Source organism: Astatotilapia calliptera, chromosome 9, assembly GCF_900246225.1.
Source record: "Astatotilapia calliptera chromosome 9, fAstCal1.2, whole genome shotgun sequence".
NCBI classification, from domain to species: Eukaryota; Metazoa; Chordata; class Actinopteri; order Cichliformes; family Cichlidae; genus Astatotilapia; species Astatotilapia calliptera.
Genome location: NC_039310.1, coordinates 13,020,165 through 13,037,461, shown reverse-complemented (window position 1 = coordinate 13,037,461; position 17,297 = coordinate 13,020,165). Strand labels below are relative to the sequence as shown.

At 40.4% G+C, this 17,297-nt stretch overlaps 1 protein-coding gene across 3 annotated transcripts in view; it reads right to left on the bottom strand.

The window, feature by feature from the left end:
* The window catches only part of ctnnd2a (catenin (cadherin-associated protein), delta 2a), a 255,788-nt gene that overhangs the window by 5,834 nt on the left and 232,657 nt on the right, over positions 1-17,297 (bottom strand). For all 3 annotated transcript variants that reach the window (XM_026179361.1, XM_026179364.1, XM_026179362.1), the window contains exons 20-22: positions 16,479-16,725; positions 13,431-13,515; positions 958-1,084 (exon numbers count right to left, since the gene is read on the bottom strand). In XM_026179361.1, coding sequence (XP_026035146.1) covers positions 958-1,084; positions 13,431-13,515; positions 16,479-16,725 — 459 coding nt within the window. The remainder of the gene's footprint in view (positions 1-957; positions 1,085-13,430; positions 13,516-16,478; positions 16,726-17,297) is intronic.

The window sequence follows — 17,297 nt, the reverse complement described above, 5'->3', positions numbered from 1 at the left end:
ATCCCTCCTTCTTTTCCTCCTCACACACAAAAACACACATTTTATTTCTCTCTCTCACTCCCACTGTCTTCCTCTCTTAGCAGGGTCCTTGAAGACCTCTCTAAGCCAGGAGGAAGGAAAAGTACTTTTCTGCCTCATCAGCTTGCTAAGCCCAGTGTGGTGAAAGAACAGCTAAAGGCTCTTGAACCACCGATGCTAACAGCTAATGCTAATGTGCCCTTTGCAAAGCATGAAGGCCAGTGGGCTCAAGCTATGGGCTAATGATAATCATATTTTGTAGCATAAGCCTGTAATGCTATGAGCTATTTAGCGGTGGTATAATGACTGATCGCATCCGCAAATGTTAATGTAGATGACTAATGTCTAAATTAGATTCTCTGTGTACTGTACCACAGATGTAACCCTTTATTCAACTGATTTTCTGTAACCACTTGTCAAAAGAGTAAAATTCAGTAAAGCCTTAAATTTTAATATATGCTTGTTTTTACAAACAAAATCCTGCCTTATTTTGATAATCATACCAAGTCTTTAAAGACAATTTATACCAACTGGAAAAGATGCTGACTGCTTTCTTAAAAATTCAAGTGCAGCTTGCAGGCTTAAAGAAATAAAGAAAATAAAATTATTAATAAAATATTATTTGCTATAACCTTGGCTTGAATATTGTTTCCCCAATTATTTAGCTGACTGCCTGTGATAAAAGAAAGACAAAAAGAAACAAAACAAACTGTATTTCAGTATTTTTTTGTTTCAGAAAACAAAGATTTTTTCAGTTTGATGATGTGCACCATCACAAGACCCATACCCTGTTTGGCCATGAGATATTTAACTAACCACACAACTAAGTGAAACATTTTTTACATATGAGGTCTTAATCTTGGCTGTTAAGAGATACACAAGAATGAATGAAAACACGTATGCATAGCATCTGTATAGGGAGTGCCACGGGTTTCTCACCAGAGCGGTTATTTGGAGATGTCCTGACAGGAGAGACCGAGGGAGTTCGCGAGGAAGAATAGGGCCTCTGCCGGTCTCTTTCTATTGTTGAGGCAGAGCCCACAAAGTGATACTGGGAGTAGCCATCCTGTAAAACAAAACAAGGAAGAAGCTTGTTATCACCTGTGATAAGTAACTGCACAAATACATAATCTTACTGTCATCAATTATTATAGCAATTACATATTTTAAAAACGAAGATTTTTTAAAATCATCCATCCATCAATCCACTTTCTGCCGCTTGTCTGGGTACAGGTTGCAGGGGCAGCAGCTTAGACTGCCAAGGAGGCATCCTAGCCAGATGTTACCTCAACTGGCTCCTTTCAGTAGCACCAGCTCTCTTTTGAGTCTCTAATGATGTCTGAGCTCATATCGTCACCCAAAGTAAGCCATTTTTGGTTGCCTACATCCACAAACTCCTTCTTTTGGTCATTACCCAGAGCTTGTGGCCTTAGGTGGGAACATAGATTGAGCGGTAAAGCTACAGCTTCACTCTCAAACTCAGCTCTCTCTTTATCACAGGAGACCTATGATGTCTGCACCAGTCTGTCAGATATTAGAATTATTAGATTTTTTTACTGATCAATCATCAAAACCTCCTATTACACGATACAATGTCACCATGTAAAAGACTGATCTTTTAGGAATATGTATTTTTGTAATGCACCAAAGAATGATGATCCATTAGTCTTAAACTCTGAAAGGCCCAAACAGATTTGCAGCTTCTAGTGGATGAAAGGATAAGAACTGTTATTAGAGTTAGCGATACAACAGCGCCAGTTTGATTACCACGCAGCAGGAAGTGGCACTTCAACAACGGCTATATGACACAGCATGTCTGAATTACATTTTTACTGATGTGCTTTAGAAATAAACCCCTCCATGTACTCATACAAGTAACACTTTAAAAGCACAGAGTGGTTTGAGGACTATATTTGTCATGGTCCTGGGTCGTTGACCCAGCGTTTTGCGTTTTTTCTGATCTGTATTAGTTAGGGTTAACCTGAAGTTTGGTGTATTGTCAGCCCTACCTGTGTCTGTCCTTGGTGCTCTGTTCATGTCCCCGTGTTGTGTTGTACATCAGTCTGTTTCCTGTTTTATTTTGAAGGCTCGTGTTCTGGATTTCCTGTTCTGTTCTGAAGGTCTGTGTCTGTTGTTATTGTGTTCAGCTTGTCTCCTCCGGTCCCCAGGTGTATTAGGTTCAGCTGTTCTTCCCTCCTGTGTGTGATTACCTGATTACCTTGTGTGTGTGTGTGTGTGTGTGTGTGTGTGTGTGTGTGTGTGTGTGTGTGTGTGTGTGTGTGTGTATATTTAGTGGGTGTCGGTCTGTGTTCGTTGTCGGCTCGTCTGCGTTCATCCATGTATCACTGCGTTAATCTACATTCATCTGCGTTCTATGGTGTTCCTGTCTCTGCGTCTCTCTGCCCCGCACCCCTTTGTATGGTCCCAGGTTTGTCACTTAGTTTCTCCCAGTTTAGGTTTCCGTTTGTAATTACTCGTGCTTCATTGCCTGTTTTTGCCACTACCACCCTGTAAATAAAACGTCACTCGTATCATCAGTTTGCTGCATTTTGGGTCCTCCTTTTCCTCCACACCACACGGCTCCCTCCGCCAGCCGTGACAATATTAGGAGCAACGAGTAACAAGCGGAAGAAACACAAACTAACGTGACCACGATCCAGCGATCTAGCAGAAAGAAAAAGGGTCACACTGACTGTGAAATGTTCAAGAGAAAACAAGTTTGTTTTTTTGATATTTTTGACAGGCCAAAAAAAGAAAAATCAATAATTTGTGACTTGCTGAAATTGTTCAAATTGATTCACTAAAAGAAAAATCTCTGTAAATACATTTACAGAGCCAACTGTATTTAAATATTGTCCTTATTGAGATTATTATCGTGTAGTAGGTAATTGAAACATTATTCTGGACACTGGTGGACACTGACAAACACACTGCATGTACAAGTGAGCTTACAGCCATGCGCATGCAACAAATTAACACGCTTGCCTCAATTCTGAGCTTAGTAAATAACCCACTCCCTTCGTAGAAAAATTAATACAACTAACAACTCCAAGCATAATTACTGCCAAGCAAATGACTTTGTATCAGCATTAGTTTAGTAGTCATTGGAGCAAAGCCCTTTTCATAAAAATGGATTATGAGAGTCAACAACAATCACAGAGCTGGAACCAAATTCAATTTAGCATTAAGATAATTGGGTACCTCTAAAAGCAAAGCACAAGCAGATAATAAAAGATATCGGAGGCATGTTCCATCATAGCGTTACTATCTGGGGGCCTAAGCTGAGCAGTGGGAAACTGGTGAAAAAGTGATGACTGAGAGTACATAGGAGAGGTGAATCACTCCAGTTGCAATGATGCTGGAGAGGAGGACACGGAGAGGAGGAGAATGAGAGACGAAGGAGATGGGGCAGAAAGAGAAGAAGGTGAGATAGACAGAGGACTAGCTGAGGGAGACAAAAGATGGCAAAAAGTAATGAGCGAGGAGGAGGAGGAGGTGGGAGATTGCCAGAGAGAGTAATGACAGCAGAGCAAAGATAGCGTGAGGAGGGGAGAGGTAACACGGAGGAGAGGTACGGATGGAGAAGTACAGACACCAGCCAGAGAAAGCAAGAACTAGACTGGATTGAACGCAGTCCCATGTCCTCCCTTGACTCTCATTTCCTGGCAGAGTGCTGAGAACTAATAGAAAGCTGGATCCTCTGACACACAGCAGTTCAAAGGTAGCTCATTTCTAGTCTCCACCATTCCTCCCACCCTCATATTCACTTCATCTATTTATCCACCATCCCTTCAGTATTCTCACTCACCTTGTTTCACATTCACGTTGCACCTTCCCACCTCCCCCCATCCCAACAAATCTCATTACATCCAATGTTACCTCCTTATGGTACATTGGAATGCCTGCTGTCAAACTGTCATGCTGCTCAAATGAACAGAGTCACTGAATATTGAACGATAAATGTATTTTACAGAGTGATGTACAAAGAGTGCTGCCTGGAGATGTAGCTCAGAAATGGGGCCCAGGAATGATTGGGGCAGGGGGTGGTGGCTTAAGGGCTTCCCCAAACAAAATGAGCCATAGTCAAACTTTACAACAATGACTGAAATCAGAGATAAAGAATATAACATATACAAAAATGTATGGGTGTATTCACATTTGGTGTCTTTCTACATAGAGTAATAACTTTATATTTTGCCATAATTTTATTCCACTCGTTCCCTTAAGAGTAAAAGATTAAATCATTATTTTCTGCACTGACTTTACTTTATATTCTGTATGAACCTCTTCAAGCTTTTCATTGACTTTCGAATATTTATGGTCTGAAATAGTCAGACTCGCAATTCTCCTTATATAAGGCAGACAAATTCGATACTTTGTAAGAAGAATTTCATATGCAAATAAATAAAAAAATTCTGTGATTTTTTATTATCGATTGGTAGAGGATTAGTTTGTGCTGTGTATAACCAATAAATATTAAACCCAGATTAAAATTTAATCAAGGACCAAATCACACAGTGTCTGAAGGTCTGGACTGTATTTATTCTGTACCCTGTATCCATGGTCCAGCGTTTGTTTCGTGTCAGCGTGTGCTGTGAAACTTCACACTTACATTCACATTTATCATTCCTGGTCTTTCTGGCTCTCACCTATTCTCCTCAACATACCTGTTTTTTCTTCTCTTTTCCACCCACCTTGTCTTTCTCTCTCACAAGCTCTATACTCCAAGCACCCCTTTTCAACTCCTACTGTAAGAATGAGAGGAGAAAAAAAAAGAGAGGATTGGTTGCCAGGCAACCGGTCTGCCTGTTGCTCTCAGCATCACTGGATGGTTAGCTGAAGGTCGCAGGACTGAGAGGTAAAAAGTGATTATTGCCCCAACAAATGAAGAGAGTGTGCGCGTGGGTATGGCGGCACTTTGTGAAATTGTAAAACGTTACACACGACGAGTGGAGGGGGCCCTCCGGTCACATCAACCACTGAACATTGAACGTTTTCAGTCCTTTAATCCATGCCTCTTTCTCACTCATTTCAAGCTCCAATTTTAATATTTGCAATTATCACCACCTCCCCTCTTGAGCCATCTGTCCTCTCAGGAGCAATGTGCCCCTCGACCTTTGCATCCCTCATACTGGTTACTGGTGGTGTTGCTGATTTAGCAGCTGACCTTTATACTATGGTTGCATTGATTGCAAAGAGCCCAGAATGTTGCGAGTGCTGCAACTCTGCCTCCCTATCTTCCCAAAATACTGTTGTTAGGCTGTCTGAGGGTAAAGGCTATCTTAACATCCCTCCATCTCCTTTCTGTGTTTCTCTCCCTGTCTGTGTCTGACTGTGGGAAAAATCAGATGAAACAGAGTCAGCTTCTGAGGCCTGAGCTTGTTTGATATTCAATGATGTTTTTAAATATCCACCTCCTTCTCTCTGTCTTTCTCAGTTGTGTAGTTGATCTTTCCACAAGTATAGCAGTGGATGATTTCATTTTTTCAAAATAAAAGTAGTGGAGTGGAACCCTTAGAGCTCTCTATCAGATTAATTCATTTTATTTGCAGTAACATCCTGAACATTCGGGGCTCACTGATCATGCACAAGACTAGGCTGAGCAATCACTGACCTTACACACACACACACACACTTCATTTACATCACTTCTCACTTACGTCACATCACATCCACATAGTGAATTACACATCCCCGGAGCATATTGTAAAACTGTCACACGTGTAACAAACACAGCATCTCTCTGACCCTGAACTCAATCTGTCAAACATGTGTGCATCTGCCTTGGTGATTTGTGCGTGTTTGCGATATTTATATGTGATATGTGGGCATGCCTGTGTGTGTGTGTGTGTGGGAGAGAGAGAGAGAGAACATGTCTGATTAAGTACCCTAGACAGATCATTTATCAAGAAATGAGGCACAGCAACCCAGCAGAAGTTATGCACTGAACAGGGACATAACAAAGTGTAACAGTGTGAATATGAAATTTAGAATTTACCTTGTGTGTCTGTGTGTCTTTGTGCCAGAAACAGAAGGGTGTATATGTTTGTGTAAATGAGTCAGAATTTGATCTCTCCGGTCCTATTAAGAATGGGTTTATTTACAAAGTGACCATGTTTCAGTCGCTTGCTTTCTCTGGAAATCCCCAGTTGAACAGTACTGCACATTTGTTGTTTACTTAAAAGATGACCTGTGGCTACACTCCAAGAACTGTAGATGAAACGCTACATGCGCAGCAACACAAACACACACACCGAATGAGGACACATCCTGTCAAATAGTCCAAATAAACTCTGGTAAAAGTAGAGTTTTACTGCACTCTGGAGAGTATTATACATGATTTATCCTCAAGTCAGTGCTAGTGTTGGTACAAACAGATTTTGGCTTTGGTTTATTAATGACTGCTGCGCAGCAGATCTTTCAAATCATCTCAGATGCTGTATTCATATTGAGTTACTGTTTATTCATAGGCTTGCAGCATTTCGCTTTACTGTGCTCAAACACTGCGGGGCAGCCCTGCACCCCCCCACTCCGTTGCAATTCTCTTTTCTTTCTCTCTCTCTCGTAGCCGAGCCTGCTCCCATGGCACTGCTGTAGGAAGTGATTAACTCTTCTTACCGCGTTTTGACAAAAACACACAATTTCAAAGACACACGCTCGCACAAACATACACGTTTACCCACACCCATAACTTGAACACAGTTTGAAAGTGTGTTTGAAAATGCTCTCATTACTTCAAGACTTCAAAGCAAGAAACTCTTTGGCAACACAGCTCAAACCGACTCATTATTGACCCTACACTTCTCTCTTCTTCCCAGACCCACAAACTCCAGTGTGCTTATTTTTGAACTACAAAAAAAAAGGTATGAATTCACCTCACTTTTACTCACTCTTTCTTTCGCCTGTGTCTTTCTCAGTACTTTGCTTTTGCTCACAAACACTGTGCAGAGACATCCTACTCCACTCTCATATAAACTATATGCTAATCCATGTTTGGATTGGAGGCTAACAGGATTTCTGCTGCACCTAACACCCATGACCTAATATGTCACACAGGGATACTTGCAATAAAGTTACTTATTCTGAGTTCTGCACTCTGGTGATAAAGTCAGTAGGCATCGTCTAACACAACAATTTCCACAGTTACAAAATTAGACTGCTTTGTCAGGAGCCAGGCAATTTATGAAGTAAACAGTGAGGTATGGTGTCTATCGCTCTTTTAGAGTGACTGTAAACAGAATAATACAGGAGCTTGACTAACCAAACCATCTAAAAGTACAGGTTACAGGTTTGAAACTGGTTTGTTGCATTTAATCAAAGTTGATTAAATGCAACATTTTAACTGTATTAGACGACGCTGATCAGTCCCAGATTAGAAGAGTTAAGACGGGATAAAACTGGAGATTATAAATCAGGACAAAGCACAGATGATGCCTTTTTAATATTTTATACTTGCCTTTTAAGATTGTTTCCTCGCCCGTTTAATCAACCACATTAATTAAGTTAAGTCTCCTTATTAAATCTGTGTGAAAAAAACAAAACAAAATGAAACAAACAACTAGAGGAGCCAAGATGGTTGGGGATTAAAAAGAAAAAAAAACTGTAGCAACCTTTGTTGGATCTGAGCGCTGCGTAAAGCTACTGCCCTTCATTTCTGATCATCGGAGTGTTATGCCATCCAGTCGACTGTAATGATATCCAGTGGCAATGATTACAGAAGTGTGAAGCAGATGAGGCTCCAATGGGCCACATGGGGATACTGCTCTGTGTAATACTGAGGGCTGAGAGGATGACGAATGAAGAGAGCGACACAGTTGTCAGGATGAAGCAAGAACACACTGATGCCATGGGGCAGCCTGTCCTGAAGTTACTTGTGCAACAACAAGATGTCTTAAGACCCCAACCCTCGGAAAGGGAGTCCATGACAAAACAATCAAAGAAGCGAGTTGCAGGGTTGCATACTGGGTCATATTCAGCACTGTACAGAAGTCTTGAGCTACACCTTATTTCTTTATATCTTCCTTCCATTAGTACATTTTTTAAAGCGGTTCTGAGCAATAGTTCAATAGGCTGCTTGAAGGTCTGTCAAAGTTTTTCTTTGGATTGGCTTCTTTTTCCACTCACATTCAGTCCAGTTTTTGTACCTGACCTTTCCTAGAGTAATGTGCTTTTTTTTAAATTTACTGAACCACTTAACACTGACCTAAGAATCATTCAAGCATAAACTGAAAATCAATAGCAACAGATTTTTGAAATGTTGGTTCAAATCGTCATCATTTTCTACGGAGGAATTAAGGAGAGAGTGAGTGTCTACGGCCGTTTGTAACACATGGTGGAGGGCCTGTCATGGTTTGGGGGTGAATCTCAGACAGCGGTGTTGGAGATCTTATCAAAAGTGATGGAATTATAAACAAACAAAAGGTCAGATTTTGATCTACCATGCAATACCAGCTGGTAAGCATCTGATTAGCAGTGGCTTCATTTTTCAGCATGACAGTGATTCCAAACGGTTCCATTGAAGGAAAAACATGCAGGATTTAAAAAACAGAAAACAAAACAAAACCACACACACAGTGGAACATTATCATCCTAAGAGCCTGAACCACAAGCTTACTGAAGGAATGTGAAGGCCCTTCAGGAGGTCTGGAGAACTATTCTTAAGACAATTTAAAGAAATTACATGAAAGCTGCCTAAGAGAGTTCATGCTGTGTTGAAGAATTGGGGTAGTCATACAAAATTTCAGCTTTAAAGTTCATTAGAACTGTTCAAACTCTGTTGTTACCTTATATGATGTATCCTACAATGTATCTATCGTTGTGGAGGACTATAAATACCTTGGAGTACACATTGACAATAAACTGGACTGGGCTACAAACACCACAGCACTTTACAGCAAGGGCCAGAGTCGTCTCTATTTTTTGAGGCGACTGAGGTCCTTCAACATCTGCCAGAAAATGCTCTGGCTTTTCTATGATTCTGTTGTGGCCAGTGCGATCCTCTATGCTGTTGTATGCTGGGGGAGCAGGCTGAGGGTCGCAAATGCCAACAGACTCGATAAACTGATCTGTAAGGCCAGTAATGTTGTGGGGATGGAGGTGGTGTCGGAGAGGCGGATGTTGTCCAAGATAAAGACAATGTTGGATAACACCTCCCACCCACTCCATGACATGCTGGTCAGTCACAGGAGCACGTTCAGTGAGAGACTGAGAGTACCGAAAAGCACCACTGAACGACACAGGAAATCATTCCTGCCTGTACAGCTCCTCCATCTAACATACTGTTTACTGCAACAGCTACACCCTTCTTGCACATGCTCTTCCTTTTTCAGCTATTTATTAATAAGTGACTTTTATGTATATATTTGCATGTATATCTTGTGCTATTCTTAGTTAGTGTATTGTCTGTCTTTGTTAATGTTTGTTTATAATGGAGCACTGTAATGAAAAATAATTTCCCCTAGGGATCAATAAAGTATTCTGATTCTGATTCATGTATGTTTGCATATTTCAGGACTTTCACATTCGGTGAGATTTTTAACAGGTTCTAATCCACCGGTAAAATAATTTTTATCATATATATTCATATGTAAAACATATATGTGGTTAATGCGTAAAAACTGAACCCAGGACTGTATAAAATCTAACTCCTACTGATGCAAATGATGTGCAGCACTTTAATAACCCTGCCAACCCCCAAAAATCCTTTACCATATAAACATAGGTAAGTATTTACGTATGAAATGGAAGAAAACATACATTTGCCTTCAGCAGCTGAAATACATCATCTGCTTCATTCTTTTCTTTTTGCAAAAGATGAAAAAGACGCATTCAAAGCCAAGGACACCTCCGTGGAATGAGTAACTTAAAATTTCTCACAGTGAACTGAAACTCGCTGATTACGCCTCTAAAGCTTTATTGTGCTCAATGGCAGATAACCTTGGTGGCAGATATCCACTCAACAACACTCATTACTGACAAGTGAAAGGAACAGAACATCTGTTATTACTTTTAATCAAGTTTCAAGAGTGTGCTGGACTTTTCCATTTCAAACAAAAAAAGCTAGAGAAGGAGATAGTGGGTTTTAATCGCATTTGTCGCAAACAAAACTCTGTGTCTTCAAGAGTTACACAAACACAACAATAATCAAATTTTCCTTTTTCTTCATTTGAGCTGCAAATTAACTGCTGCACTAACGGCATTAACACCATTCAGCGCGCAAGATGATCTAAATGACATTGATGTTGTGTGTGTTTGTGTGTGAGTGTGTAGCTTCAAAGAACACAAACAAAAACACACTAGACTAGAGTCTAACAGAAAATATCCTTTTGTTCTGTATAAATGCTGTTGCTCAGTTGTGTCGGAGTCCAGCTGAAAATCCTATCATTTTTTGGGACGTATCTACCTGAAAGGGAATTCACACAGACTAACGCACGCAGATATGAACACCCCACAAAAAAGCTGACTAATCATGAGCCAACTTCCTCTGCAAAAACATTTCCCGAGGGATCCACACACTTCAGCACTTGGCTACACAAATACATGCACACGTAAAATCTTTACATTTATAAAGAGACACCTACAGCGTCACACTCCTAAAGACAAACATGCAAAGACCAAGACAAACATTGTTGAATAAATATGGCAACCTTGAGTCTGTTTAGAAGGACAGCTACTTTGTTCAATTACCTACAAAATACCTTTAATCTTATCCATGTGCAAGTCCATTATCTGTAAGTCACATTGGTGCACTGACAGAGTCAAGCTTCTGAATACAACCAGCACACAATTAATATAGTCTCCACTTAGACTGATTATTAAACCAAAGAGAAAAACAAAACAATATGAAGTCACGTAGAATTGATTTCTTAAGTCTCTGGGAGTGTATTAGAGAAACAAACAAACACATTTCAATATATGGTTTTTGGATAACGATCCCGTCATTCATAATTTAAAACTATGAGCAATTTGGACGTACATAACTCACAGCATTAGGACATTAACAGTCCTCGGTGTCAACAAAAAAGTAAATAGCCACAATGACTTTTTGCGTGTCAGTTCGTGGGAATGTTCATTAACATGTTGGCCCAAAACTCCCTGGATAAGTATAAGTATTACCATCCTGGAAAAGACTATTTCCCAAAGCATAACACACACACCACTAGATCTCCTCACTGTAGTGATCAAGAGTTCGGGTTTATTAAAATTTGTTCCCTGTTACGAATAAATCTTTTGCAATTATTAACTAAACAAACAGCTGACTGACAGTGGTCACTTATGGAGAGCATTGGCAATATATGGTTGGATATAGGACCAGGCTAAGCTTAGAACAGGAGAGCGACACTCTATGTCTGCAAGACAAGTGTTCAGGATGAGGGCTGAGATGGTGCAGCTGTGCAAGAAGTTAAATGGCTATTATCGGCAAAACTCTGCTTCTGTCTGAAAAGAATTGAGACAGATCACAAGCTGCAAGCTTAAAGCCTCACATTCCACTAACAGCTTGCACCCAGCCGAAGACCTGAATGATGGGACGTGCCTGACACGTTCCCCTCTAAACCATCCATCAGCGCTAGCCCACCAGCTCTACCTTTCCCACTAAAACAGGTCGTGGGCCTCTCCACAGCTGCCTACCACACAGCAGTCCTCTCCTCCCCTAACACATGCTTGTCTCTTTCCTGGAGAGAAAGAGACATCTTTTCCTGGAGAGAGATGTTAACAGACTCTTCAAGAGACAAACCCCCACAAAGCAGCTGGGCCCGACTCCATGTCTCCATCCAACTTAAAGAGGTCTTTATACCTTACTAGAGACAATTCATGTGTCAACCTGTTTCAAGGCCTGCACAATTGTTCCCCCCCCCCAAAAAAAACAAACAAACAAACCAAACAAACAAACAAACAAAACAAAACAAAAAACAGAGACCACGGGACATGATGACTACCAACCCATTAAAATACAATGTGACCCTACACTTCATTGTTCAGCACCTTCACCCGGTGAATCCACGCCAGGGTCCTGTCCGTGGAGTTCAGCTCAGTTTTTAATTACCATCATCCTGCTCCACTGCATAACAAGCTGTCCCTGCTGAGTGTGCCTGACACCACAGAGCACATGAAGCTGGGAAAACACAGATCATCACAGGTTCCTCCTAAGGTGGCGTTCTTTCCTCTCTACTAGTGATGTGAGCACCAGAATTAATGTGTGGGTGGGAATCTAAACATTACCATTTTGATTAAAAGCAGATGGGTTGAAGGTGACTGAAATATTACAGCACTAATGAGAAAAATAATAAAGATTAATGATGATAATAATAATGATTCTCTTTATTGTTGTCAGGCACAAATTAGCAGAATAAGTTGTCACTGTGCCAATTCTGGGGTCCATTTGTATTTATTTAAAGCATGCCTGCTTAATGCTACAAAATTGTTTCACATAACTCACATGTAACTGACTAAATTGAAAATAACTAGTTTCCTTGTTTGGCTAGCTGGGAGATGATTAATGGGATGCAGGTAATGCATCACTACCCTCTGCTCTACACAGCTGCACCTTTACAACTGCAGGGTCACCAGTCTGCTCCTGAATGCTAAAGCTCGTGAAGTTTGAAGATGACCTGGTGTAGAGCTCAGTGCTCATCATGGACATAGTTGCAGATTTCAAGAACTTCCCAACTGTCCCCATCATTCTGCATGAATCCACAGTTGTCCCCCAGCTTCCTGGGACCATCGCCACCCAGGGATTTATGAAAAGCTAAAGATCAGCTCCCTGTCACGCTCTCAGATTTAATTCATGCAACAACAGAAGAAGTTTAACCTGCTGGAAAAAAATGTCTACAGAATAAGTCCAAGACCATTTTTCACCTCCTTTGGCACCACAACATTGCCAATACCAAGGACAAAGGCAGACTCCAGTGCATCGTTCTGCTTAGAAGGTAATTAGGTGGAATCTGTCATCGCTTCGGGACCTGCACACTTTCAGGACCGCAAGGCAGATGGGAAAGATCAGGGCTGATCCACCCCACCATGGATGCAAATGTTTCTCCTCTGCCTAAATAACTTTTTTCTTTCTGCACCTGGTCCCCCTCCTCTCTCATACACACCTGCACACCTATAATAACACACATTTCTTCTAGACTTAAATCCTTGCACTCTGCACGGTTTCTTACACTTAACACTGTGAACATTTGCACATTTCATTTTTTTGTGCATCCTATTGCATCCACTGCAATATTTTAAATAAATATTAACAGTATGCTTGAACAATGTCAAATCAGCTAACTCCACAAATACATTATTTTGTCTGTACTTGCTGTACTTCTATGATAACAGGATATAAGGTTATCTAAAGTATACTTTACTTTTCTGTAAATCATGAACACACCACAAAAGCACCTGTACTTATTCTCAATGACACCTACCTTCTTGTAGAGAGAGCGCAGGTCTCTGTACTGCCACATACTGCTGAGGACTTGAGAAGCTGCCTTTACCACCTTTGCTGAGTGTCTGCATAGAGACAGAGAGAGAAGGATTATTTCAAATTGACTTCACATCATAGTCATGCTGTCCCTTATTTTTTACCAGCTGCACAAAAAGTGTGCAGGCCAGGAGCACTTGTGAAAGCTTTAAGAATAAGAACGCCATTGCTCTTTTCAACAGAGAAAAAGTTTCATTGCACGCAAACAGTTTTCAGATGAGTTTGAAATGACCCACTCTACCATGCTAATGGTCCCACCTCTGCCACTCAGATGACAAATGACTCTAGTCAGAGTCAGTTCATAAGGCCTGCCCTCCTAATGGCTCCAGCGGGAAGCAGAAGGATGTTCATTTTCAATTTGCCCAAAACAAAAATCGTTGTCAAAACAAGCTTCACTCTGAGTTTTACAATTTCACACTAAAAAGAGCAAGAAGAGTTTGGACGACTGAACAATGTAGTAATGGTATCACCAGTAAACCACTGCATTAGCATTAGTTACACATGACTACAGTGATTCCCAGGAAACAGCTTGCAGAACCTCGATGTTAGATCATGAAAAAAATATTTAAATTCCAGTGGTTTTTTTGTTTTGTTTTTTTTACAGCAAAGAGTCTTCAGCGAACGCTGGGAGTACTGGTATTTAAACAGCATCGTAAAATGATTTTGATCATTACTAGATTATGATTACACAGCCGACATTTTGACATGTAAGAGCAGGAAAAGCACAGGTTTATTAAAAGTCGCTGCAAGATGCAACATGCAAATCTTCAGAAAATGAAAATGAAATTTGGGGACTGCAAAAATCATGTTGCTATTTGTTTGACATGTTGGTTTTAACCCAGCATTTATCGACGTTTTTGGAATAGTTGGGAGTTGTTTCTGTTTATAAACAGCCATTAAGTGCTTCTTACAGTTGTAGTGTAAGGGGTATTTTCCCAATCCAGTGTGTAATTGTATGATTGGTACTGCTGATAATTAACATTTATTCTCAGCTTACCTTCCCCAGGAAAATAAAGATATGTTGGCTATTAGCAGATAACTACACTCACCATGAAATTTGCATTTGTGGAGGTTTCTTTCAGTACCTCATCCCTCTTGGGAATGGTGCCCTTGAGCACAGTTCCCTAAACAGGCCGAGTCCCTTACCATAACAATAAATCATCCTTTGACCTCCGTCTGATAACGTTCTGGTGTCATAGCAACTCCTGACCTACTGGTTGCCATAGCAGCTACGCAGAACACCCTGCCCAGTCTCCCATGGAAATATATATTGGCTGCATCTTGCTTGTTGTTCTCCAGCTGTCTTTTTTGCAGATGAAGGGTGATAGGGAAGGCGGACGCAGTTATGTATGAATGATGGATGTGTAGCTACATTAAGGCGCTGGTTGTTAATGACAACCTAAATTGAATCATGACTGAATGATGTTGTGACAGGTAACAATAAAATACTGAGGCCTTCTTGGATTTAAGCTACTTGTTATTAAGATCTAGTTGTGTTAACCTGAGGAAAAAAATGAATGCAGAGCAATCTAAATCTTTTACTTTTGCATGTTTTGATGACAGTATTCAAATTTTAGATATTAATATTAACATTAGAACAAATCAAACAATGTACCATGTTATAGAAAAAAATATTTACAGTATTGTTTTCTTCCATGTGATAAACCATTTCAAGAAAACTACTGTAATGCATTTTAAATCAAGCATCTACCAAAGGATGAAGTATTAATGGTAGTATTTGTCATCTAAGAACAGAGGCGGTGGTTTACAACACCAACTGTCTGCCATCTATAATCCAGTTTTGAGTTCCCTCCCCAGACACCTTAACGCCCACTCACATCCTGGGCCATCTGACCTCAGGAATTCGCATGATAAGGTGGGGCCAGGTTTCACAATGAGCTCACCCGAAACCCTGGCTGATTGGGACCCACACCCATTTTCACACCTTGGCTCATGTGATTAGGTAGAGGATCATCAGGGGGTCCTTTTGTCCCTCTGTGGGGGGAAACTCCCACTAGGTTATATCTGGGACTCTCCACCATTTGACCTTAGAACTGAAGAAGCTTCTCGGATGAGAGGTGAAACGTCTTCAAGCAACTTAAAGAAGTCCAGACGCTTTTCTTTGCAAGCTCCTTTGATGCATAAAGTTAAAAGATTAAAACTTACTGATTACGTTACTGATTACTTTTTTCAAGTAACTTTACCAACACTGGTGTGGAGCCAAGATGGCCGCCAACTGCAGAGAATCATTTGTTTCCTTTGTCATTCAAGTGGCTACATCTGTGTCTAGAGTAAGAAGGGGTGAGCTGCCATTTGTTTTTTCCTGCTTTGCTAAACTAGAGAGGTAAGCCCATTGTTTTTCATTTGTTACTTTCAGGCAGGTCATCTGAGTTTGTGTTGATGCTTAGTTCTGTTTGTTTGTTGTTTTGGCCTTAGTTCATCCTGAGGATTTTATACTCCTGAACTTTTGAATTTGTTGAATAAAAAATACAACATTGTTTTTTTTTTCATAGAGAAGTTGTTCCCCCAGGGTGCTTGCGTCTCAGGGAAATGGATGCCTTTTTCATGTCATGTCCAGGCCTCTTACACGGGACTTCAGTACATTAAAGAATGCTGTAAACTAAACCTATCCCCCCGATGTCAGGACATCATTTCCATTCAAGTATTTATCATTTTAGTTTATTTATTTATTATTGTTATATGTATTCTGTTCAGAAATCTTTGCTATTTATCAGGTTCAACTAATCCCAAACAGCTAAGAGAAATTTAAACAGGTGCTCAGGTTTTAGATTAAGGACGTTTTTATAAAGACATTTTATACAATAAGTCCCATATTGTCCTTTAGATAATAGTGTATCTAAAGTGCTGTAGAAGATGTGGTATTTTAGCATTTCATGATGCAGATCTTATAGTGTAAAATAAACCGGTGTTTACTGCTAAGCGGTTTTTGGTAGAAGTAAATTTTCATTTTTAAAATTTAGTAGTTACTCACTTGTCTCCTTTGCTGCGGGCAATGCCAATGAGTTTTTCGATGCCACCGGCATCACGTAGAGCTTTTGCGTTTTCCATGTTTTTGGTGATGACTTCATGCAGTGCGCAACAGATGGCAGTCACTGTGTCATCTGACATGGCCTTGCTGGGAGGGCCTGTGGTTCCAGAGGTCCCACTGCTGGTTGCATTATTGTTGCTGCTGCTGCTGCCTGGTAACCGATGGATCAAATCTCTCATTGCATATTTACCTGGAGAAAATGAAAGAAAGGAACAGGAATCCTTATTAACTTTTAATCTTCACACAGTTTTGTTCGAAGCAAGTCTGAGTGACAGTCACTGGATTTTGTGGACAACATTTTTTTTTAAGTTAATATCACATGCAACTACTTAATAGATAAAAAAAAAAAAAAAACTCCATAAAACTTCAGCTTGAGAGGGCACATTGCAAATCCTCTGATGCATACACTAATTTCAGGACTGCTGAAATTCCAATAAAAGGGGCGACTTTTGGTATTTTGGGGAAAAGGCTGGCATATTAAAAAACTGACATTCAAAGAACTGGTGAGATCGAAGCTACAGAAAGAGGGTGTAATTAAGAAGTACAGGAGATGTCAGATAGGAAGCACATGAATTATGAGAAAGTGAAACAGATGGGGATGAAAGTATTTAAAATCTAGGCTGCCAACAATACTTGTAATTTAAGCTCACCCACAGAGGAAGTCAGTAACGTTCTTGTGCAAGTTAGCTCAAAGAGACTTGAGAAGTGATATAGCTACTTTCAGCTGCTTCCTTATTCACAAGGGGTTGCACAGCACGTATC